The following is a 27,061-nucleotide window of genomic DNA, read 5'->3' on the forward strand; positions in this document are numbered from 1 at the left end:
ACCTGTGAAAATAGTAGCCAAAGGCTGTCCATCATTGTAAAAACCAGGCCTGTTTCGAAGAAGGATTCAAGATGGTGTTTCACAGAAATAGCAAATCTTATTTGGATAGTTTCCTTCACTTTTGTCCTTGTGTTGGCTGTGACAGGGGTACAGTTCAAATGCTGTTTGAGAACTCAACCAGGTACCAAGCTTCATCCTGTGCCTTACTTAGTGTTGATAGGGCATTTGAATGTTGAGGTGTGGAGATTAGTGCTCAACACTAATTCTTAGTTACAAACAGCCTCCTTTCCAGGAAGGTATACTGATTAGGGATCAGAAATAAAAACCCTAACTGATTTTTTTTTTCCTTACTGTAGCCTGGCACTAACTCCAGCCAGTTCTCAACAGAGACAAGACTGCCAAAATAATTCAAATTTAAGAGCATTTATCTATTGGCACTTTCTTGAGTGAAAAGGAATTTCATTATGTTGCACTTTTTATGACCACAGGACATCTCATTGCTTTAGTCTTTTTTGAAGTAGAGTCACTGTTGTAATCTAGGAGGCACAGCAGGTCAACAAATACATAGCAAACAGCAACATATGGCCAGGATACCAGGGTTAACTGCCCTCCTCAACTTCAAAATAGCACCAAGCGTTCTTCTACATCCACCTGAACAAGTAGATGAGGTCTCAGCTTAACACTTCATCCGAAAGTGGGCACCTCTGACAGTGCAGCACCTCCTCAGTACTGTGCTGGAGTGTCAGTCTTGAATCTTGTGCTCAAGTTCTGGAGTTGGACTTGAGCCTGAAACCTTGTAACTTGGGCAAGAGTGTTAACAACTAGGCCATGGCTGCCAAAAAAGACTGAACACTCAAGATGTCTCTTTTTAAAAAGTAAATTTTGTATCCTTGTCCCTAGTTGGAGCATGTAACCTGTCCATTGTTTCCTCCCAGTGGCTGGAACAATGAGCACAGAACCCTGTCCTATCCCAAGGTTACTCTGCTGCTACTGAAGTAGTAAGAACATATTTATTGCTAAATTAGCAACATGATGCTTTCAAATCTGAACACTACAGGGAAAAAAAATGTGATTCAGCCCAGCGAATATTGATCGATAGCTCTGTGCAGTACTACACTATTGGAGAGGCCATCACTCTAATAAAACTTTTATACATGGTCTCTCCAGCAGACATGAACATTCTATGATGCCAGTTGAGATGAGCAGAGAAAATGTGCAAATTGGCTGCTATATTTCTTGTATTACATCAGTAACTAGACTTCTTTGCTTCTAAGATGTATTTCATAGAATCCCTGCAGTGCAGAGGGAAGCCATTTTGTCCACTGAGTCTGCACTGACGACAATCCGACCTGGCCCCTATATCACATATACCCTGACACTAAATGGCAATTTAGCATGGCCAATCAACCTGACCCGCACATCTTTGGACCCTGGAAGGAAACCAGAGTGCCCAGAGGAAATACACACAGACACAGGGAGAACATGTAAACGCCACATATTGAGACCACCTGATGTTCAAGTCTGCACTGACACATTAGAAACACCTGAGCTCCCATCTAATCCCATCTGCCAAAGCATCCCATCAGGGCCCATAGCCCTAAATGTTATGCCATGCCAAGTGCTCATCCAGGTATTTTTAATGGATGTGAAGCAACCTGTCTCCACCACCCTCCCAGGCAGCATATTACAGACCTCATCACTCTCTAGGTAAAAGGGATTTTCCTCGCATTCTTCCTAAACTTCCTGCTCCTCACCTTGAACCTGTCTCCCATGACTTCCCCTTCAACTAAGGGGAACAGCTGCTCCTTTTTCCACTCTGTCCATGTCTCTCAATCTTGTACACCTCAATTAGGCCACCCCTCCATTCTTCTCTGTTCTAGTCAAAACAACCCAAGCCTACCCAACCCCTCAAATGTTCTATCCCAGGCAGCATCCTGTTGAATCTCCTCTGCGTCCCCTCTAGTGCAATCTCATCCTTCCTATAATATGGCAATTACAACTGTACACAGTACTCTAGCTATGGCCCCACCAAAGTGCTATGTAACTCCATGACTTCCCTGCTTTTGTAATCTATCCCTCAGTTGATCAAAGGCAAGTATCCCATATGTCTTTTTCATGACCCCAGTAACATGCTGTTCTGCCTTCAGCAATCTTTGTTCCACAGAATTTCCTAATTGCAACTAAATTAAGCATTTTAATTCTGCAAGTGAAATCTGGATGTTTTAAAAAAAAACTGATCAGTTCAATGGTCACTTTTACTATCACTGTCATCAATAATTGGCTCATTAATGAATTTTAGAGAAATCTTCCATCATTATCCAGCCTGGTTGTTATGTAACTCCCAGAGCCATTGCCCACAACCATTGTTTGGAATAAATAGTGAATGACAATAAACCCACACCTTTTAGAATGAATTAACTCAGGATTCTGGAGGAATCAGTCTGAGGAAGTTTGGGATGTTACTGGAAATTATATTTTATTCATTTATGGGATGTGCTGGGCTGGCATTTAGAACTCTTCTTTGTAGATACTGTGCTTAAATCTCAGTATCCCACTGTAAACTGCTGTATGTGTACAAAACATCTGTGATATTACCTATTTGGAAAAAACTACAATATTGGTCAGGTGGATAAGCCCTTTTTTGTTTGTGTGGCTGATTTACAGCGTTGCTTATTAAGCATGGTGCAGTGCTAAGGCTGATCACAAGAGGGTGCAGTATAGCTCATGCCTTTCAAAACTAAATTCTACGCCTGGGAGGGATGGTGGAGGTTAATCGTTGCATTCCCTGACCGCGGATAAACTACTTCAGTTTTCTCAATAATTGTTGTGTAAACTGTAAGGCACCAATTACTGTAATTGGAAATTCAGTCCATGTAACTGCAAGATGTTTCCCTCCCTAGACCAGAGTGAATGCAGAACCCTGTCTCTCTCCCCTGTCCAAGTGTATGTCCCCCCCTTCTCTTTCTGTCCAGTGTGCTGCTGCTCAGTATATTTGTCTAACTTTTTCAGTCTGTCCAGTTCTCTTGTGTTTGCCATTCTGTCTCTATCAATGTCTTTCTTTGTCCCAATTGGTCTCCATCTTTTGGTTTATTTGTCATTGCTTTTGTCTGAATTGGAATCCACTATAATATCTGCTGGTGCAGTAGAAACCAGTCTTTAACTTCTGTCAGCAGAAAAAGTTTCTTTATCCAAAAAGGGGTCTAACTATTTTTAACAGTTCTCCTTTTATGCAAAGGAGCAGGGTGAGTGGAGAATTATCAAATGATCCATGTGCCTGGATGTACATCCAGGCTCTTGGTGCCCTTTTATACATCAACTCCTTTTATGAATCCCTTGGTTTGTCTGTTTCTTTGTCTTACTGTTTCATTGTCACTGTATTTGCCTCACTCCCTGACTCCATCCTGATTTTTTTTTCATGCTGTATTAAAGTGCATAAATGGAATTGTCAATATCCCTCAATCCCATTTATCTGCCTTTTGGAGCATATCCTACACCCTCTTTCCCAGACCAATATTGCCTCCTGAACCCACTTTTACTGTCTTTGCTGTGGCCTGCCAGGTAATATATCTCAACATAATTTACCCATTGTTTGCTCTGACAATACCTTTTTACCCCTCACTACTTTTTCAACTTGTGCTGTATGGGATTTGTAAACCTTGCCACTGAACAGTTTACTTTGGTTAATTTTGTCAGGTTTTCTTTAAGAAATTAAATAAGAAGGTCACTTCAGAATTCCCTTTTCTGCAAATGGGCAAAACCTATTTCCTCAACATTTCCTTTTGACTGATACTTGGAATCACGTTGGTTCCTCCCTACAAGGACACTCATTCCTGACCATGACCAGGTGACTGTCACTCCACATATACTCCATGTGAAGTTTGGCTATGCCTTCTATAACAGCATAGCCTTGTTATGCCTCCTGATTTCCATAAGTTAGAAATAATCACTTAAACTTCATTGAGCACTTGTCACTATCCATATGGCTGTTAGACTTGAACATTTTGGAGTTGTTGAATAACAGTGCAGCAACAAAATGTGGCATCTCAGATATATCCCCCCCATATCTCCTATTTCATTGAATAATACACAATATAACAAGCTGTTTCTAATTTCTTAAGGCTGGGTGGATGGGTTCTAGAGCCTTGAGTGGGTCCAGTGCCTGAATGTGCCTTTATTGGAGTATGATGCCATGGAGCACTCTAGATCATACCATGTGTGGGATACTTTCTCCATCAAGAGAGCACCAATAGTTAAGTGAAACCAGGGACTGGAAAAATGCTTCAGTAAAGCAGCTGTAGCTATAATGCTTCCTTATAAAAATAAAATGAGATGGGCCAGTGCCAACGTGCAACAAGGAGAGCTGTCAAAAATGGTCTATTGCCTTCGACTAAGCCAATAATGTCATAAGGTAATGATGTCATCAAGACTTATTCTGAAGGGTAATGGGCTAGGTTAGAGTATCTCTGGGACACGCTCTCTGGAGACTGGAAGGCAGTGCATGTTTGAATGCTACCCTTTCACCTCCTTGATCTGTGTCCAAATCCAGCCTAGACTGATGAGATGGAAAATCATTGTGGGTTAAAATTGTGTTCATTCCTCTCCTTGACCTGGGTTCAAATTTATGATACATGTGGGATAAAGTGATCACACTCGTGCAGTCTCTTTTTTTTTTGTGTGTGTCTCTCTCTTTCCCCCCCTCATAGTCACATACAAATTTAGACTGATTATCTGTAAGGAAGGCTGTATGTAACTGGTGCAGGAAGTAAAGACGTGTTTGGGGACACAGGGCTCCTGTGGATGCTGGGGTACTATTGAGACAGAATGAGTGAACTAAACTGTTTGATATCACTGTCCTCCGAGCCCATCATTTCATACTTAAAGGAGAATTCTAGAAACGATAAAATTGAAGGATGCACGGCATTAAATTACATCGACTTTTTAAAAATCAGGAGCATACCATAATTTGGAAATGCAGGTTTTACCAAAGATGGAGAGGTTTACGTTATTATTACAGCAGTCACACCTGCAGAGTGATGCCCACAGCATGGGTTCAATTCCTGTACTGGCTTATTCATGAAGACCCTGCCGCCCTAACCTTGACCTGAGGTGTGGTGATCCTCAGGTTAAATCAGCACCCACTTCTATCAAAAGGGGAGAGCAGCTTACCTGGGACTATGGCAACTTTACTTATTTTACCTAGGGATATTCAGGATGTCGTTCTGCTAGTGCAAAATAAGACAATGCCTTGGGGGGTTGCTGCTGACTAAAGAGCCAGCTGGATTCTACATTCCCTCCAAGAAGACCTGCTGCATCCTGTGCCACTAATGCCAGGCCAGCAGTAGATTAAAGACCGAGATTGTAATTCCTGTCCACTGAGATGCTAGCTGGTCAGGTGGTCAGCTCCTCGATACTCAGTGGGAGGTGGTAGCTACTGTCATTACTGCACCAATCTGAGGCTTTGGGTGTGTGATCATGGGAAGGGGGCTCAGAAGAGGTCGTGGTAGAAGAGTGGGGAAAGGGGTCAGCAATAGGCTGAGGGACTGGCTAAGCCCTGTTTCTTCAAAAGGAACTTTTCAAAATGCAGCTAATGAAACAACAACAGAACTTATTCCAACTTAAATCAAAAAGGGTTTACTAAGAAACATTACTCAACTTGGGGCACTTAAAGCTACTACATAGTTCCTTTATAGTGAATCAGCTGACTTAAATCACTGTGGTTCCATATTTTATTGGGTCAACTGACCCTTGCATCTTGTTTCCATTGGTCACATTACATCCAATACAAAGTTGTCACTGGTTACATTCTAACAAAGATCTTGCGTTAGGAACGCCATCAGTCAGGCCTTTGAATTAGGGATCACACCCCTTTTCCCCAGGAACCTGCAAGCAAACAGGCCAGGATTAACTTGACGTTTTCTCTACATGGCAAGCTCTCCCACCTGACCTAAGGTCAATAACATTGACAGTGGGTTGCAGCCCATAAGTGGGCACTCCTTACCCACTTAAAGGCCTCAATTGGCAGGGAGTCATCCATAAACCTTCTCACCATGGGCATAATTGAGGTGGAGGCAGGAAGCTAATTTGGTCCCTTTCTGTCACCAAGGGGAGGGCACCAGGTTCTTCCCTAATGGATTTGGGTGTAAATTGATCCAAAAGTGGGGTCTGATTCCTATTTAGCTTTCATGTGTGCTGTCATTTGGCCAAGCCTGTGACCAAGAGGCTGTAACACGGCAATGCCAGTTTGTAGCTAATTTAGCCAAGTTTGTCCCAGCTGTCTGCCCATGAGTACAATTCTGTAAAAAGTAAGGGTGGGTAGGATTTCTATGGGGGAGAAGTCGGGGGAGGGGGGGATGGATTTTTGTTTCTTTTGGCAGTGGAAACCAGGGAGATGGTGATCACAACTTTTTAAAAATTCTCTGCCACTTATTCCACTAAAGTTACAAGGTACAATCAGAAGCATTCTCGATGAAATGCCAGGTAGATTTGTTGATATTGAACCTTGTCAGATCTTGGCATCCTAACAGCAGGGCACTTGGACTAGCTCTGCTCCTTTTTTTATTTCATTTCAGTCTTCTTTCTTCTCCCTCCACCCTTCCTCGGTGTCTACTTTCAGTGCTCTGTTCTGTAAATGCTTTGAGACATCTTTCAGCAAGAGGGGCCCTGCCATAGAAACCTAAGCTGTTGTTGTGGATTCCACTTGGCAACTGCTCACAACAGAATGTTTCAAATCAGCGGTTCATCATGTGGGGAATCAGAGGCACAGAGCAGCGTCTCGTCACCCTGTGATGCAGCAACCCTCAGCAAAAGATATTTGATTTAGAGTTTGGAATTTAAGCTTTTGGTTAACCACAATCTTTCACAAATCTATAAGGAAGGTAATGGAAAGTGTCCCATTAAGTCTATGCAGGACAAAGGCTAGTGATGAGTTTGGTAAAATAATTATCTTCCCTTTTTTTTTGGAACTGTGTTCCTATCTAGCCCACAGGTCTCTTACGCTGATTGCAAAAGTGTTAAACTGAGCATTGGGCCATTGTATCTGTTGTCCTAATAAGTGACAATCCCCACCCGGGAAAACAACTCCAAATAGTTGGGAAATGGAGAAATAAAATGCTAGGTTGAGGGGTGTTTTTCTGAAGTTGGGTACAGGGTTTGCTTTTGGAATTGCTGTTGATATTCAAGCATGCTATGCCTGACTTGATGCCAACACTTGGTATCTGAAGAAATAACAAGTAAATCATTCCCTAGCACTAATCTTCCTTGCCTTTTAAATAAAACCTTTTCATGTCCTACCTTATGGATTGCTCATATTAGCTTATAAGCAATGAAGGAGATTCTAAACTTGCCCTAATTGTTTCATTCAAAAATTCTCCATGCCCTTTGGGATACATTATTGAAAATATTGGCATAAACTAGGGAGAAGATTGCTGGAAAGAGAAAGTGAATCTGACATGTTTTTGAAACGTAGCCACCATTGTAATGTATGAAACACAGCTGCCAATTTGCCCAGAGCAAAGTCCCACAAACAGCAGTGAGATAATGACCAGATTATCTGTCCTGATGTTGGTTGAGGGATAAATATTGGCCAAAACATCACTGCTCCTCCAACACCAACAGAGAATTGATGGGGATTGCACATAACCTTTCTGAAAGAAAATAGCTCCAATAGTGTAGCACTCCCTCCAGTACTGTGCTGGAGTATCAGCTTGGAATATGTGCTCCAGTCTTTGGAGAGGGACTCGCTCTCAAGGATTTTAATACATTATTTTTCCTTTACTGGGAGGTGGGCATCTGTGGGTGGTACAGTGGTTAGCACTGCTGCCTCACAGCACCAGAGACTGAAGTTTGATTTCCCAGCTTGGATCTCTGTCTGTGCAGGGTCTGCATGTTTTCTGTGTCTGCATGGGTTTCCTCCCACAGTCCAAAAGACATGCTAGTTAGTTTTACTGGCCATGCTCAATTCTCCCTCTGTTTACCCAACCAGATGCCCGAATGTGGTGACTCCAAGATTTTCACAGTAACACTTAATGTAAGCCTAGCTGTGACGTGAACTTTCACTCATCCATAATTGCCCTTGAACTGAGTAGTTTGCTCAATTATTTCAGAGGGCACTTGGGAGTCAGTAAGCAAGACCAGGTAAGGATGGCATACTTCCTTCCCTTGAAGACATGGGTTTTTAACACTGATCAATGATTTTTGTGCTCACCATTACTGAGACTAATTTTAAATTTTAGATTTAATGATTGGATGTAAATTCAGCCAGCTGCTGTTGTAGGATTTGAATCCATGCCTGCTCAGTCTCTGATAATGTCATTGGACTAGTAATCCAATGTCACTATCCACCCTCAGCTACGTTGCTTATATCAGTACAGATTGTCTTTGTCTTTGGCTACACTCAGGCTGCTCCTCCATGCTTGCAAAGCAATTCTTAGACAGATAACATACTGGATAAACCAACTATCCCTCCATGCTCCTGTCAGCCTGTTTCCTTGCTTTTATTGAGCATTTTAATCTAGCTTTCCTAATCTTGGTAAAGGCATTGGTTGTATGGTATTGTTTTCACCCATGGGCAATTTTTGAGGTTGTTTGACCGTCAGTGTTAATTTTCTATGAAGAAAGTCAAACTGTCATGCCCTCATCTGATAACTCTTCCTAGAAACATACATCAGCAGATATCAGTAGTAGATATTCGGATAATTGTCCCCATTCCCCCCCCCCAAAAGATCCAGAGGGCTGGTGGGGGGGGGGGTGGTGCGGGTAGTGACAGATTCTGGCCCTCTTCTGCTTTGGTGTGCCTCCAGATAGAGGAATGGCATTGACAATGACTTGAATCAAGGCCATCTCCTGTTTTCTTTATCCTTTTTTCACATCTTTTAACCAAAACTTGTGTGGCTGTTAGATAACTTCACTGCTCACCATTTAATTTCTATGGGGGTTCTCCCGATTTGACTGCTATAATTTATACATAGAATCCTTGGAGAAATGATGTTGCTGCTGCTTCTCTGGGATTTTGCAGATTGTCTATTGAAACCCCTGGCAGAAATTCAATTCTTTGGTGTTGGCAAGCAAGGCTGAATTTTAGAACCCTGAACTTTAGTCCACTCCCCATTCTGCATCCCACAAGCCAGTATTGTATGATTTTTATTGGGCAACTTGATCCCTTTTCCTTGTTGGCCTACATTCCCCTTCCCTTTTCAGTCAAGACAAAACATTGCCATTCTACAATCAGCAATGGGGATATCCACTGACCAGAAAATGAATTGGACCAGCCATATGAATACTGTGGCTGAAAGAGCAGTTCTGTGGATAGTAGCTCACTGCCTGTCTACCATCCACAAAACACTTGCTAATGATCAAGAATAGATTGATTGATTGGCCAAGTTGGATTTGCCCAGTATTTTGTGGATGGGACATAACCAGGCAATTTCCACTTTGCTGGGTTGATGCCAGTGCTATATACTAGTACTGCTTTCTAAGTACATAGCTACTTCTAGAACATAAGTCCACTATCCATCAGAATATTGTCAGGGCCCATAGCCTTTGCAACATGCAGTTCAATGGTAATATCACAAGATTGATTTGGCCAAAAACTGGCCCTGGTTACACTGGGGACCTCTGGAGACTGAGATGGATCATTCACTCAGCATAACGGACTTAATGGCTGCAATTTCTTCAGCCTTTGTTTTGCACTGCATTGAACTCCATTATTGAGGAGCAAGATATTTTTGGAGCCTCAGCCTCCAGTTAGTTCAATTGTTCATCACTACCATTCATGACTGGGGCAGAATACACCCCACTTGCCTGGATGAGTGCAATTCCAACAACCCCAATAAGCTTGACTCCATCAGGACAAAGCAACTTGATTCATTGGCACCTTATCTTTAAACATCAGTGTATACCATCTACAAGGTGTATGGCAATGTCATACACCATCTTGACTTGGAACTCTATTACCATTCCTTCACTGCCATTAGATCTAAATCCTAGAACTTCCTCTCTAAAAGCACTAGGTGTACCTCCACCACATGGATTGAAGCCATTCAAGTAGGCATCTCATTACCTTCCCAAGGGTGATTTGTGGATGGGTACTAAATGCTGGCCTAGCCAGCAATGCCCACATCTGCTGAAATTTTGTTAGATTCAGTGATCTGTTTTCCATGTGATGTGATGCATGGCCCATAATAGTGAAAATATCTCAAGCTCTTTACAGACAGTATTTTTGAAGTCTGATTACTGCTAACCTATTGGCATCCATTTTGGAACAGCGGAGTCCCACTAACAATCATCAAGGGAGTTGTCTTGTAGGATAACTAACTGCAAATTATTTCTTGATGTGTTGGCCACAGAACTCTGCCTTGGTTTTTTTTATATAATTCTGTTCAGATCAGGTTCATTTTTCACTTGTTGATGTCACTGCCAGCTGTTTGGTACCAGGCTCAAGCTTTGGCTACAGGCAACTGGTTCTGCAGCTAAAGCTTCTGGCTAATGTTGAGGAACTACAGATAGTTGATGATGCAGTGAGAAAGAATTTTCATGGTACCTCCATTATTTGTGAACTAATATGCAGTGACGTGCATTTGAGGTGCAGACACCCTTATTACGATGGTGAAAATTGCAATTATTTTACATGTGGCAAAATCCCAAAAGCTGTCATGACTGATTGTTTCTGTCTAGCATTAGCAGTTGAGATATATTAGCTATGCAACTCCCCATTTTTGTAAATGTTGTGGAAATATAAATTAGCAGGTACCCACCTGAAGAGAGAGAGCCATACTTTAATGTTTTACCCAAAGAACAGCCTTTTTTAAAATTGAGTCTTGATGTAGCCACCACTGAGACTGATATTTACTGCCCTTGAGAAGGTGTCAGTGAACTGCTGCAGTCCATGTGATGTGGGTATTTCTCAATGCAGCGCTATCAGAGTATCTGTGTAGACTTATAGGATGTGGGCATCACTGGCAAGGGCAGCATTTATTCCTATTTGCCCTTTTGGAGAGTGATGGTGAGCTGCTGCCTTGAACCACTGCAATCCATGAGGTATAGATAAACTGTGATGTTGGGGAGGAATGGTGATTATATTTCTAAGTCAGGGTGGTGAGTGACTTGGAGGGGAACCTCCAGGTTGTGGTGTTCCCAGTATCTGCTGCTGATAGTGGCCGTGGGTTTGAAAGGTGCTGCCAAAGGAACCTTGAGGTGAGTTCCTGCAGTGCAACTTGTAAATGGTACACATGGCTGCCACTGCTGCTCATCTGTGGCAGAGGATTTGAACACTTGAGGAAAGGGTAGCAATCAAATGGGCTGCTTTGTCCTGGATGGTGTCGACCTTTGAATGTTGGAGCTGCACTCATCCAGGCGAGTGCATTTGTATTCCATTGCACTCTGACTTGTGTTTTGTAGATGTTGGACAGGCGGGGTGGGTGGGGGACAGTATATCTTTTGGAGTTGGTTATTGCCTAGCACTTGTGTGGCATGAATGTGACATGCCACTTGTCAGCCCAAGCCTGGATATTGTCCAGATCCAGCTGCATTTGGACATGGATTACTTCAGTATCTGAGGAGTCATGAATGCTGCTGAACATTGTGCAGTTATCAGTGAACATGCCCACTTTTGATCTCCCTTGATGGAAGGAAGGTCATTACTGAAGCAGCTGAAGATGGTTGGGCCTAGCACACTACCCTATTGTGGCCACAGTTGTAGAGTGCAGCTCAGTTCCAACTTCAGAGCAACACCTTCCAAACCAAGTTGTCACTAATAAAGATGGGTAAATGGTGTTGCAGTACAAATGAACCATGCTATAAATGTCAGAGCTCCACAGGCAAAAGACACTTCCCTGTCCCTTGTAACCCTACCCATCTTGGGAATATTTTGATAGAATGTAAAGGATGCTTTATTTGCATTTATCCCATGCTATAACTTATCCTGATTCTTTTTGCTAGAGGGGGATTTACTCTAACTCCCACTGTATCAGACCTGCAAGTCATGGGAAATGGGACTGATGGTAGGCAATAGTGAAGGAGGGAGTGAATTTGCACATTCTTCTTTCCTCAAAGGAAACCTGAGGTTTCAACACTTGTTCTTTTTTTTTCTTCTCTCTACCACAGTTTAACTGGTAATGAACCACTCACCATCTTGCCTCTAACCCAAGAAGCAGAACAGACTCACGGGAAGGCCCACTTCAAGGTCTGCGATCGTCTGAAGCTGGAACGAAAACAACGGCGGATGTGCCGACGGGATCCTGGAGTGGCAGAGACCCTAATGGAAGCGATAAGTATGAGTGCCCTTGAGTGTCAGTACCAGTTCAGATTTGAGAGGTGGAACTGCACCCTAGAGGGACGTTACAGGACCAGCCTTTTAAGGAGAGGTCAGTTATAATTCTGAGGTTCTGTCCTTTATCTCTTGCATATCTGTTGTACCTAGAGTAACGTAATAGCATCCTTGGGAAATATAATGTTTGCTCAAATGACAATCTACTCGAGGTTAATTTTCAGTTTGAACACAAGTAAAAATCTTGATCTAAGACTGAAATAACTTTGAAAGATGGGCATGTTTGGGTCACTGAAATCATCTGGTTTCAAATCCACCCATTTTCCTACTGAGGCTGGAAGGTGTGTGGGCAATGAAGCCACTGCAAAGAGGCAATTGGAACTTTCAATGGGGCTGTCAGTCTCATCTTCACTAACATTTCAACTGTAGGCTTGGCCATCCAGGTTTTACTGACACTCCAAATATACAGCAGTCCCACCCCTCCAGGTGATGAATTTAGTGGACTCAGACAGACATTAATGCCTTCACAGCAATTGTTTGGATCCAGATGGCTGCCTGAAATGCTTCATAACTGGGTATCACCAAACTCCACCCTGATGGCTCATGACACAAGCACTCTGACCTTCACCCCTCCACATAATTGGCCCTGATTTCCCCCTCGCCAGATGAACTATTTTAAACCATTTGACCCACTCCCACTCCCAATCCCTTCAATCTTGTGATCAATGCCTCCATAACTCTATTCCCCTGGCACATTCTTACCTGTTCTCTATCACTGGTCTGCTCCTGCCTTATTTGATTCAACTTGTTGATCAGTCTGGCTGGGAGGATACAAACAGTGTCAGTAACGTGCTATGGAGTTAAACTCAGGAACATTTCAAGTGGCACGGTAGATGCAATTTAATGAGAAATGAATGTTATTTGTCATTGTCTATTGTTTGACATTTGTATTCATCATCTTTGCTCTGGTAACTCTGTCCTTCATACTGTTTCCTCTTTTTGGATTTCTTGATTCTAGCCAGGCCTACTGGTTTCTGAATATTTCCTCCTATCTTCTCTTGCTTGTAACAAGAAAAAGGTGGAGCACGCTGGCAGTCAGGCTACAACTAAAGCACTGCATGAAAGCCCTTTATCAGAATGGCAGGCTGTGTAATTCAAATGTATATTAGTGCAGTTTTGGTATTGGCCTTGACTCGATTTGTAGCATTCTCACTTCTGAGTCACTCTTCAAGAAATAAATCTTTTTGGGGCGAGAACCTTTGACAGAAAGCTTTGTGTTCTGTTGAACGTAGTCTTTATCATCTAACAATTTCTATCGTCCTATCCAGTTCCCCTCTTGCCATCCTGGTGGATGCATGATGCAACAGTAATGGAGTTGATTAATGCTGACAGTTTCTATCAATTAGTTTACAACAGACCCAGACATGAGGTGAGAAAAACCTCAGTGGTGGAAAGCTTTGGGAATCATAGGTCCAAGTCATCTGCTCCTCCCAAGCTTGCTACACTTGGCACGCGTTGTGTCTGAAATGACTCATATACTGTATCCCAAAGTGTTCTTTTCTGAAAGAAACCCATCGCGTTTTCATTTGTACGAATCAATACCGACTGCTCCCACCATCTCCCTGGGAGCCTACTGCCTGGATTGATCACTTGCTTAGTGGTCTCCTGCTTCCACTAATAAGAAGGTCCTTGAATCTTTTATGCACCACCCTTATGACTGACACATCGCCTACTTCAATGTCTTCATCAGTGACAGTGCCTAAAAACTATACAGCTTACTACCGGAGAACTCCTTTTCTACGAGGGATTAATGGCCCTGATGGGTGAACAGCAAAGCTGGCTTGAAATGTGCTGAACTCAATTCCAAACATACTGTAGACGTGAGTCTATGGCACCAAGTGGCATTCAATTCACTTCAAAATTGAGCAGCCTTCCTCGGAGAAACTCCAGAGTAGATGATGTAGGAAATTAAATATCATGCTGGTAGAGTAATGGATATTTTTCTTGGAGTTGATGTTGAGTCACATTTCTGGAACGAGCAAAGGTTTTAGTGGCAGTTAAAGTGAAGTTTGTGCTGTATACAAACTGGTGAAGGGGGAGGGAGCTGCCTATCGAATGCTGTCTGCTAACAGGAGGTGAAGTTGCCAAGAGACACGTACACCTCAATTTAGAACACAGGAACTGAGTGGGAAAGGTGGGGAGAAAGAGGGGAAGAAAAGGATTCAGTTAGGGGAAGAAAGGTCAAAGAGGGAACTGACAAATCAAATGAGAGAGAGGCAAAGCACCAACAAGAGGGCCATCCAGGGGGAGTAAAAAGGAGGGAAAAGACACAAACATACAGTGATGGAGAAGTTAGTGACTTGAGGGAAATGAAAAGAATAATGGGCAGGATTTGCAGCCTTCAGGCAAGACAGGAAATTCCTGTCTAAAGTCTACAAGTTTCCATTGATGGACTCTCACTCAGGTCAGTTCTGTGGCGGGTGAGGTGGTTGAATTACGGCTGGAATCAGCATTTAGCCATGCACCATGTAGAAAGCTGGGAACAAATCAAAAGGAGAGAAAAAGACACTGACCAAAGCAGCAGAACAAAAGGGCATAAAAGAACATTGGCAATAATATAACCAGGGTCTCCACTCCTTGGGTATTCACTGTGCCTGTGCCCAATCAAACTGACTTTACACAATAATGAAATGAGATCAATATATTTTTGTGCGAGAGCCATAGATTTTTAACTGTGGCCAGATCACCAGCAATGCCCCCCACCCCCCAAGCTTTACTTTGTCTACATATCACCAACTGTCCCATGGCATGGATATAATCAATGAAGGGGAGTGCTCCATGTTCATCCAGGAGTTGAGTCATGTAGGTCTCCACTAAATTGCAATGTGGCTCATTGTCTGCTACATTTCACAAGGTGTCCAGTCACATTTCAGAAAATCTCTAATTCAATTGAATTAATCAGCCCCAAGGAAAGACGTTGAAAAGTTGTTTCCCCTTGTGTGTGAATCTAGGACCAAGGGGTAAGAAGAGAATTTCTTCTGAGGGAATTTGTGGAATTCTTTGCTGTAGAGACTGGGTTGTTAAGTTCAAACTGAGATGGGGCAGATTTTTAATCAGTAACAGAATTGAGGGTTATGGTGATAAAGTGGGATAGTGGAGTTGAGGACTATCACATCAGATCAACCATGATCTCATTGAATGGCTTAATGGAATCAATGGGCTGAATAGCTACATCAGCTCCTTTTAACTTATGAGCTGGAATTTTACTGCCCATCCTACCACAGGAACTAGAGCTGGGTAGGTGCATTGACCTTGAGTGGTATTTTACTGTTTGGGGACAAGCGAGGCCAGAAAATGCAGTAACTGGTCTTAAAGAAACAAAGTGAGAATGATGATGAAAGGATACCCCCCAATACTGAGGAACGGCAACTTCAGATAAAAGGATAGGTTGCACACACTACATGGACTGACTGTGTTTAGGTGCTGAACTTTAACCCAGAGAATGTAGTTCACATTCCACTGTGGCAGTTTAAAAAATTGCATTTGATTTTAAAATTCAGGAAATGTAAAGCTGACCCTTAAAAATCAACACAACTGTTGATCACTAAAAACTCAACACTGGTTCACTCATTTGAGACAAAAACCTGGTTTTTCTGATCTGGTCTGTGACTCCAGTCCCATAGCTCATTGATTCAGACGAGCTTGCAAGGTCACTTCTGGAGTCAAACTGTGCATATTTAAAAGGTTGTCCATAATCACCAACTTGGGTCAACAAGTGAAGGGCACTAAATGCTGGCTGTGCCAAAAACACACACCTCACAGGAAGAAACTGAAGTTGGGTGGGTGGCAGGGCAAGAAAGAACAAGTAGATCAAATTAAGGGGATGAAATTCTTCACAGACATTCCCACTTAGTGCTAATGTTTGCCAAGATCCATTCAAATCCAAGGGAAAGCATGCCACACAAGAGGGTATACCGAGGCATGGAGAAAGACAGATAGATATATCAGCCAGACAGAGGAAAATGTCAGATGAAGACTTCCAGATGGGAATTGACTGGCAGATTAGTGCACCAGGCAGTTTTGGTACTTGAACCCATAATCAGGAGGCTAAGGAGCAGACCTCCATTGTTTCTCCCATCGAGACGGCGATAAAACTTGACTTTTCATTTTTTTAATATGAGAAATTAAAATAGCATTTTCAGTCCAAGAGGACAAGTACATTTGACTGTAATTATTTTTTCCATTTTCAATTGCTTTGCCAGTGAAAAGGTTATGAGTTTATTACAGCACATCTGGCATGCAGCGTGCTGATTTATGAGCCCATGACTTCTGCAAGCCGTACATTTCAGATAAAACTCCACATGCAATATCATCTAATTAAAAATTAAATTGCACACTTTGCTTTCTCTCTTATAAAACATGTGCAAAGAATAAAAGAATCTCTCACCACAACTTATGACTTGTCCAATATCAGATATAAAATTGACTAATAGTCATAATGTCCACCCGTTGAATAAGTTGGTGTCAAGTATCTGGCTCCAGTGTTTTAGCAGATGCATTAAGCTGTGTATTTTTAAATAGCTCAGCACCACTGGTAAAACAGCGGGAAGGATGTTAATTGTTTAAGCAATAAGATGGCTGACAGCAATTGTTATGCAGCTTTTCTTTGTGCATGAAGGGAGATTTTTGTGTGGATAAGGAATTTCAGTAGTGAGGGGAAATCATCCTGGAATAGAATCACGAGAGTAGAAGGAGGCAATTCAGCCCATCGAGCCTGCACTAATGACAATCCCACCCAAGCCCGACCATGCCCCCCCACCCCACAATCCCCCATATTTGCCCTGCTAATCCCCTGACACTAAGGGATAGTTTAGCATAGCCAATCAACCTACCCCGCACATTTTTGGACTGACGGGAACCCGGACTACCTGGAGGAAACCCACGCAGACATGGAGAGAACATGCAAACTCCATACAGTCACTGAAGGTCAGAATTGAACTGCGCTATGTAGCAGCAATGAAACCCATCCTGCCACCCATATATACTGTCTGCAGTGTTCTCGAACTTTTTCCTCCATCAAATGGTATTTATCACTCAAGTGAGCTTACCATAGAACCCTACAGTGCAGAAAGAGGCCCTTCAGCCCATCGAGTCTGTACTAAACACAATCCTGCCCAGGCCCTACCCCCATATCCCTATACATTATACCCACTAATCCCTCTAACCTATCCCTGGACACTAAGGGGCAATTTCTTAGCATGGCCAATCAACCTAACTCCCACATCTTTGGACTGTGGGAGGAAACCAGAGTACCTGGAGGAAAACCAGGCAGACACAAGGAGAATGTGCAAATTCCACAGACAGTGACCCAAGCTGGGAATCAAACCTAGGACCCTGGAGCTGTGAAGCAGCAGTGCTAACCATTGTGCTACCATGCAGCCCATGTGATTACGTTATCCATGCAGTGAAGTTACTATGAAAATCCATGAGTTGCCAAAATCCGAGCCTGTTCAGGTACAGAGGGAGAATTTAGCATAGCCAATGCACCTAACCAGCACATCTTTCAGTGGGAGGAAACTGGAGCATCTGGAGGAAACCCACAGAGAGCATACAAACTCCACACGGCGACCCAAGCTGGGACTCAAACCCATGTCCCTGGCACTGAGGCAGCAGTGCTAACCACTGTGCTGCCATGCTGCAAACTGAGGACACGGGCAGGTACAGCACAGGTTAGCTACAGAGGAAAGTTGTTGCCCTGTTCCACTAAACACGAAGGCTTTAAAAAAAAAAGTGGCAGTGTGCTAAGAACCCCAATCCAAGGAAGACAGAATTTTCAGCCATGGACCCTGATCATTTTCATGTAGAAACCATGTTGACACAATTCCACTGAGGTTGTATGGATTTTGGATGGCGGAGGAATAGCTAGGCCTTGGTGCCCAGAAAGAATAAACAGTTTGGACTGGTATTCTTCCTCATTTTAATGTATTTTTTCCCCTTCTGGGTGAGGAGATTGGAAAAGAACATTGCAAAGGTCTACAGTATTGGTGGCTGGACCTTGGAATGTGAGCAGGATAGGAAGGCTGGCCCAAGGCTTAGGGGAGATCTGGGTGGGCCTGACAGTTGGACTCTGAAGCAGTGGTTAAGGTGAGTACTTGCCTTTTTTAATCCTGTGCTAGTTAGTGTTGTGTTTATCAGAAACAATCTGGTTGGCTACTGGGTGCCATATAAACAATCCAGAGCTGCAAAAGCAGATTTTAAAATCTTTTTTGTGCATATGTTATTAGATTAAAGCATGCTTTTGACATGGATAAATACACTTTTTGTTTGTCCTTTAACAAAATAGGCAGAATCGTGTGAGCCAAATGTGTCATTTGGATTCAAGATGGCACCCAAACTCAGTCAAATTTCTATTGTCTCTCTTTTGAGGCTTATTTAAGGACATGTATCATTGTACAAGGTTATAGTGCTGTTTGATGAGACAAGGTTTTGTCACAGAACTGGACTTCATTAGCTCCATTCTTTATAGGCTTCCTGATTCTCAACCTTTACAATCCTTGGCCTTCAGTCAGGATTTTGCACTCTGATTAAATCCCACTCTGCAGTCAGTTGTGTAGGGGAATGTCGCAGTAACTTCATTGCAGTGTTAATGTAAGCCTTGTGACTAATAAACTTCTGTGCTCATTCAACTATAGGTTTCTTGATTCTTTATTTTCCAGTGTCAGCCTAAGTTTTTTGTCAGAGGAGGAGGTGAGCTTGTCATCTCTTGGTTACATTAACTCCATCATCCAATACCTTGAGTAGGATTTGTCCCCAGGGTCCAGGCTGGGAGGTGGGTACAGGAGAGTGTAAGGTTTCTGCAGTCTTGGGTTCCCCATTTTTAATTGGCTTTCTTTCATAAAATCCTAAAATGTAGAAGGAGACCATTCAGCCCATCAGATTAGCACTGACTACAATCACACCCAGGCCCTAACACCATAACTCCGTGCATTTATCCTAGCTAGTCCCCTGACACTAAAGAGTAATTAAGCATGGCCAATCCACCTAACCCACACATTTTTGGACTGTGATTTCATCAGTTAGTTAACTCCTATTTTTGGAAAGCTGCAAGTGGCACATACAAGGAAAAGGGGGTTAGGTCTCCCTTTGGACATCACTTTCCCAGACTGGTTAAATAAAGGCATAGCCAAGTTGGTTCCACAGTGCCCCATCAGTGTGCCCCTTCTCAAACCTCAGGAGCAATGCTTACTGCACCATTGTGGCACTTCCATTTCCCACACAGCTATCTCTTGGGGCCTCACTCAGCAAGGCTGCCAACTTAGTGGAATTTATGCAATGATGAATAATTTGTTGCTGTGGACTTGTGCCCACTAGCAACTGGTATGGCAATTGTCCAAGATCCCTTATAAACCAGCAAAGGAACAGAAAGGAGGGTGTGGAGAGATGGCAGAGACTTTCAACCCATCAGTTTGGGCTGAATTAAAATCAGATTTCAGAAGTGACGGTGTTGTCGCTAATTACACAATTAGTTTAATCGCTTGTATCAATCTCCCTCTCCACTCAATGAATTCCCAGTTGTGTAAACTTGCACACAGGTAGTTCCCACAATGCAAGAAGCTGAGATGGACATACCTGGGCTGAATGGCTCATGCAAGCTGCTCTCTTAGCTTGGGAATCTACTTGTGAATGCTCAAAGCACAGAGGGCCATAAAGCCCATCAAACCTCTGCTGAATCTAAATGCAGTTTTTAGTTAATACCATTCCCTGGCTCTTTCCACATTTTAATGCTTTCCCTTCAGATACTTATCCAATTTCCTTTCAAAAGGCATGATTAGATCTGTCTCCAACACTCAGGTAGTACATTCCAGATCCTCACCACTTGTTCATCCTCCTGTCGTCTTTGGTTCTTTTGTTATCACTTTAAATCCATGTCCTTTAGCTCCTGTCCCTTTTAACCAGTGGGAATAGTTTTCCTCTATCCTGCTTAGGGCTGTTCAAAATCATGGAGTGTATCAAATCTCCTGAGGTCTTTTAAAAGACCTCTGGATGAGTATGTGGGATTTAATGGGATTGGGAGTTTAGATAGTTCTATGGCCTAGTAGGCATGAATATGATCGGTGCAACTTGTGGGCCAAAAGGCCTGTTTGTGCTGTAGTGTTCTAAGTCCATCTGTAAGGACAATAAGCCCAGCCTCTAATTTATCCATGCATCCTCATCCCTGGAACTATTCACCATAATCACAAAGTCAGGACACACTTGTAATTAATTGCTGCCTTAAACTCCAAAGAAAGATCAAGGTTACTAACTGATTCTTGTGGGTGTCCTTTATGTCTGCTCTTTGATCTTGTCTCTTTCCTGCTGTTTCTGGCTCTGATGTGTATCCTTTGATCAAACTATATTTGTTTTCAACTTGTCCAGAAATCTGCAACTGGTATCCCACCTTGCATTAAATCCTGGACTTCATTAGCTCCATTCTTTATAGGCTTCCTGATTCTCAACCTTTGCAATCCTTGGCCTTTAGTCAGGATTTTCCACTCTGATTAAATCCCACTCTGCAATTAGTTGGGCATGGGACTGTCACAGTAACTTCATTGCAGTGTTAATGTAAGCTTTACTTGTGACTAAAACTTTTTGTGCTCATTTTACTATAGGTTTCTTCATTCTTTTATTTTCCAGTGTCAGCCTAACTTTTGTCAGGAGGGGATGAGCTTGTCATCTCTTGGTTATATTAACTCCATCATCCAATACCTTGAGCAGGATTTTGTTCACCCCAAGGTCCAGGCTGGGAGGCGGGTATGGGAATAGAACAATAGCTGTTTTTTTTTGACGGCTTCCCCCTGTAGCCCTGATGCTGGGGAACTTTCCCAGTAGTTGGTCCTGATCTGGATAGGCTATTCACAGAATAGAGATGGTTGGTCAGATTAAATAACCTGAAGGCCTTATTAAAGGGGATTTATCCCAGGCCACCAATATTTTGCTGGCAGCAGGATACCCACCACACTGCAGAGGCCACTAGGTCAGTGTGACAGTCCATGGGCATTGGAGCTGGTGCCTCCATAGGTGCAGTCACATGTTCCTTACATGGTGCAATTGTCATGTATCATGTCTCAAATTAATCATTTGCAAAATGAAGTTTTCTGAAAAATTTATCTAATTTCAAGACTGAGGGCTGGACAGAATAGATGGGAAGCAGCTGTTTCCCTTGGTTGAAGGATCAGTCATGAGGGGACATAGGTTCACGGTGAGGGGCAGGAGGTTTGGGGGGAAATGTAAGGAAAAACTTTTAACACAGGGTGGTGACAGTCTGGAATGCACTGCCTGGAAGGGTGGTGGAGGCAGGTTGCTTCACATCCTTTAAGTACCTGATGAGCACTTGGCACATCATAACATTCAAGGCTATGGGCCAAGTGCTGGCAAATGGGATAAGGTGGGAGTTCAGGTGTTTCTCGCATGTTTGTGCTGACTTGATGGGCCTCTTCTGCACTGTATGATTCTAATTAACTGCTCACTTGAGTAACGTTTATGCCTATGAGCTGATACTGAGATATACACATGAGCTAGTTGTTCAGTAACAAAAGCAAGTGAATTGTTCCCCTTTAAGCAGGGTCTGCATTAAAATGTGTGATGTCTTGCCAATGCCACAATGAAACAGGCTGCCAGATGGTGTCCAACTGTATCCTGCGGTGATTCCACCACAGGCATTTTTCACTATTTGGTTAGAGCCTGCGTCTGGGTTCTGCCCATTCCCTGGAAGCACAACTGAGACCTGGAACGTTACATGTGCGGGGATCTCATTGTGTACTCTTATTGTACACAGCAGCTTGCATGCATTCAGGTTCCAACGTACAATGAATTGGTGTTCCCTCTTTTGTGACCACCTGGGTGTTACAGGTGCAAGATATTTGGCAGTCAATATGCAGGCAGGAAATGACAGCAATCCAATCATCTGTTTTGGCGATGTTGTTTGAGGGATAAGTATTGGCCAGAACATGGGTCATCTTCCTTACTCCCCTCAAATATTGTCATGGGATATTATTTTTATATTCACTTACGGGGATCGATAAGTACTCCATTTTAACTTTGGAACCCCTCTGTCAATGCAGCAATGGAGGAGATGATGGTCTAGTGGTATTATCAATAGTCTATTAATCCCAAAACTCAGCTAATATTTTGGGGACCTGGGTTCAAATCTTGCCACAGCAATGGTGGAATTTGAATTCAATTTAATTTTTTTTTAAAAAATTATACTGATGACCATGAATCAATTGTCAGCAAAAACCCACCTGGTTCACTTATGCCCTTTGTTAGGGAAGGAAATCTGCCATCCTTACCTGGTCTGGCCTACATGTGACTCAAGAGCCACAGCAATGTGGTTGACTCTCAACTGCCCTCTGAAATGAAAGGTAATGGGGAATGGGCAATGAATGCTGGCCAGCCAGTGATACCCATGTCCCACAAATGAATATAAAATTCTAGATTGTCAGCTGGTTCCCTGTGTTCCATAGCTTTAATTCTCACTGGTTTGAAATCCAGATTTGTGGCGTCATTTGAAATTCAAACTTGCTTTCTCAGGACTCTTCACTTCACTGCCTATAAATGTCTGGCTTTAAAACATCAAGGCTGAACTAGAAATTTTTTGCCTCTTTATCGTTTTAAGCCCTCTGTCCTATACTCTTAAGCCAAGCAAAACTCGAACTTTTTTTTCCCCCTGACAGGTTTTAAAGAGACTGCCTTCCTGTATGCCATCTCTTCTGCTGGATTGACTCATGCCCTGGCCAAGGCTTGCAGCGCTGGGCGGATGGAGCGATGCACGTGTGACGAAGCTCCTGATTTGGAAAACCGGGAAGCTTGGCAGTGGGGAGGCTGCGGGGACAACCTCAAATACAGCAACAAGTTTGTCAAAGAGTTTATGGGACAAAAGAAATCCAACAAAGATTTACGAGCACGCGTTGACCTACACAATACCAATGTTGGTATCAAGGTGAGTGACTGACAGTGATGGCAACGTCAATTTTTTTAAGGGGAGTGGAGTGAGCATAAGCTTGAAAGCTATGTTACTATTCAACTTGTAGGCATTCTCACCATCAAGTTGCTCAACTCCAAGACTTGAGCACATCAACTGGGTTGGTATTTCAGGCTTGAGGGGATAAATGACATGTTGCTGTTCCAATATTCCTTTCAACAAACCAATCTTCCCAAGAATGTTTTTCTGCTTGCTTAGTAAAATGGCATATAATTCCAGGACCCTTTCCAGAGCTGGTAAAAGGACTTTTCTAGTAAAGTGAAGGCACATCTTCCTGGACTTAAGTACCTCTGGTGTCTGTAGCATCACTTGCACAGACACCCTGCCTGATTGTTCCAGTCCAGAGAAACTCCCAGAACACTGCCCGTTCTAACATTTCTGATGTTTTTGTGTTTGGGAAAATATCTTAAACAAGTCCTAAAATGTAAAAAAAAAAGTAATAACAAAAAAGGATAAGTGAATGAATTTGGGCAAATAGTAACACAAACCACTAAAACTTCAGCAGCTCAAGAATGAAGGTCACTACAAGCTTTTGGCATTGAGATGGGAAGTAATTGAACACTTTTTTGAAGTGCCATGTAGATAAATGAGTTTTCAATATCCCACAAATGGTAATCAGACAAATGGTGAAGGAATCTGTCTGTACTTTGTTTGAGGGAGGAACATTGGCTGAGACAGTAGAAGAACTCTCTGTTCTTTTGTCAAATGGTCTTGTGGGATTTTGTAGATCTACGTAATGCCTCATTCAGCACCTCAATTTTTAAAGCCCCCCTCACATCTGCACTGAAGTGCCAGCCTGGATTCTGCTGTGTAGCCCAAACTTGGCAAGAGTACTATTCACTCAGCCCTTCCTGTTTGCTTCTGATTTTGACTGGATTATGACCCAATATCCAGGCCAGTTAAAGGACACTATCATCAGAGCAGGATTTATTTTTCCTGTGTCATGTTTATGTGCCAAAAGAATTAAAAGGTCTTGTTAACTGTTGTGCGAAGGTGATGAGTCGCACGCCAACTGCTTTTTAGTGATATTATGCGTAAGCAATGGCGTCTATGTTGGACCATCACATCAAAAACACATTGCCAAATGTTTTCTAGGAAGATTTTGTGGAATGTTTAACTCCATCTCTGAACAGTGGGTGCATGGCCACTTCTGGATTTCTATCGCCGTGGGATTTTGCAATGTGCAGCTGACTTTAATAAAACCCAAAAGTTGCCAAGCTATTTGCCTTTGTAGTAGAGAACCTAATACGGCTTTTAAGATTTTTTTGATGCTAATGCGGGACTTGTAAAGAGACTATTCTAAAGTAGAAGTGTATTCGACATGGGGGAGAAAAGCATAGGGAATGGTTCCAGCTCCCACATCAGGAACAAACTGCTCAAAGGAATTTGGACCAATGTTCTAGGTTATACTATTACAGCCTGAACTCTTGGGAGTTGAGTGGAAAGTGTATGTAGGTCATCTATCACATTTTCTGCTGCTTCTTGCCTGAACATTCAGCCAGCTCAATATCACCACCTTCCTCTTTTTACCCAGGCCACATGCGCACACAGACAACTGAGACCTGTTACACTGATGCAGGACATAGAGAGGTGGTAATTTGTGCAAGGGCAGGGATTCTCCCTCTAAAGTTAAGGTGGACAAGCTTAAATTCAAAAGGATTACACAAATACACCCTGGGTGCCACCATCTCCCAGATTACCCTTAATTCCTCTGACACACCAGAGCCAGCTGATCTTGTGCCCACTTCCCCATGTTGGGTGAGCTGTCTGTGAATCATTGATACATGCTGCTTGACAGATGAAAATTGGATGCAGAGGTCTAATGTTCCTGAAACATTGAAGAGGCATGGCGAAAGACCCATTGGTTAAGGTGCTGTCATCTATGGAGGGGCATCTAAAATGTGCTTCATCACCCCTGAATATGTTGAGAGCTGCAAGGCTAGTTTTGAGACTCAAACTGGTTTATACCAGTCATCACATATCAGGCCTGCTACAATCAGAATCAGTAAGAAGTCTCAACACCAGATTAAAGTCCAATAGGTTTATTTTGTAGCACAAGCCACTAGCTTTGAGCGCTGCCCCTTCATCAGGTAAGTGGAAGTTCTGTTCACAAACAGGGCATATAAAGGCAAACTCAATTTACAAAATCGCAAGTCTTCAGGAGAACAGTGACCATAACAACACAACCCTGCCACAGTAACCTCTGCAAGACATGCCAGATCATTAACATGGATGCCATCTCACATGAGAACACCATCCACCAGGTACATGGTGCATATACTTGCAACTCAGCCAACATAATCTACCTGATATGCTGCAGGAAATGATGTTCCGAGGCATGGTATATTGGGGAGACCATGCAGACACTACAACAACAGATGAATGAACACTGCTTGACAATCAGCAGGCAAGACTGTTCTCTTCCTGTTGGGGAATACTTCAGGGGTCACGGGCATTTGGCCTCTGATCTTTGGGTAAGCATTCTCCAAGGGGCCTCAACCGGGATCTTGGGTTCATGTCACACTCTATAATCCCCACAGCTTGCCTGGGCTTGTAAAATCTCTACTGTCCTGGCTGGAGACAATACACATCTATTTAACCTGTGCTTAACCCCCTCTCCACTCACATTGTCTATCCTTTTTTAAGATTTGATTATCTGTAAAGACTCGCATTCCAAACATTTTGTAAATTGAGTTTGTGTCTTTTATATGCCCTGTTTATGAACAGAACTCCCACTTATCCAATGAAGGAGCAGCACTCTGAAAGCTAGTGGCTTGTGCTACCAAATAAACCTGTTGGACTTTAACCTGGTATTGAGACTTCTTACTGTGTTTTACCCCAGTCCAATGCTGGCATCTCCACATCATGGCATTCAGAATCACTAGATTTTCATTTCAATCTAAAACTATTCTTAAATACTTTTTTTAAAAATGCTGTCTTAGCAACACTGAATAAACAGCAATATATGTCTAAGTCAAAATCTCAACTTCCTTATCATCTTGTAGGTGGTAAAATTGCCCCCACATTGGCTGACAAAGTAAACCTACTACCACCTTCCCAGACTGCTAGAGATGGGCAGTAAACACCAGCCTTTCTGGTGATGCCCACATACTGAGAAAGTGGAGTCAAAGAAGCAGGAGGGTTCCTCCCCACCTTGCAGTTTAAAAAAAAAACTCACAAACTGTCAGCATCTTGTTGCTCACATCTCCTCATTACCACCCCTCAGCCCCTTCTCAATTCCCTTGCTTTGTCTGAGCAAACTGATCTTGTTCCTATCTCATCATCATAGGCAAGCTTTATCTGAAGCCCTGACTGGCGCCTAAAACTCACCAGTAACAAATGAGTCCAACACAGCACATTTCTGAGATCCTGCCACATTGCTTCATTTAAGCACATGCAATGGCTTATGCACCCAGATTCCACTCTCATTTGGGTATGATCCTATTTCTAGGCTAATGATCCTCTACTCCTGACCAAACTAAAGTAGGTTGAAAAACTGTTCAGATTACCAATTTGCTACACCATTGATAGCATTTGAGTTGTAGATTAGCTGATCAAAATTTGGTAAAGACCTCCATTAACAGTGTATCTGGCAAAGTAGGTGAGCTAGACTTTTTGTCTGGCAATTCTAATGTTATAGCTATGACACATTTGAAGTGTGCTATATCAAGAATGAATAAAAATGTTATCTGTTCAATGCTGGATTGCCTGGCTAGGAATTGGAATGTACAATGTTCTGATTTTTCAAATTTCCCTCTAAAATGACATCCAGTTGTATC

General features: G+C 42.7%; 1 protein-coding gene across 1 annotated transcript in view; it reads left to right on the forward strand.

Moving 5' to 3' along the window:
• Positions 1 to 27,061, forward strand: part of wnt9a (wingless-type MMTV integration site family, member 9A) — an 81,856-nt gene that overhangs the window by 19,029 nt on the left and 35,766 nt on the right. Inside the window, exons 2-3 of the mRNA XM_080194522.1 lie at positions 12,100 to 12,359; positions 22,975 to 23,240. Coding sequence (XP_080050648.1) covers positions 12,100 to 12,359; positions 22,975 to 23,240 — 526 coding nt within the window. The remainder of the gene's footprint in view (positions 1 to 12,099; positions 12,360 to 22,974; positions 23,241 to 27,061) is intronic.

Source organism: Carcharhinus amblyrhynchos, chromosome 8 (genome assembly GCF_965287045.1).
Source record: "Carcharhinus amblyrhynchos chromosome 8, sCarAmb.v2.hapA, whole genome shotgun sequence".
Classification (NCBI taxonomy): Eukaryota; Metazoa; Chordata; class Chondrichthyes; order Carcharhiniformes; family Carcharhinidae; genus Carcharhinus; species Carcharhinus amblyrhynchos.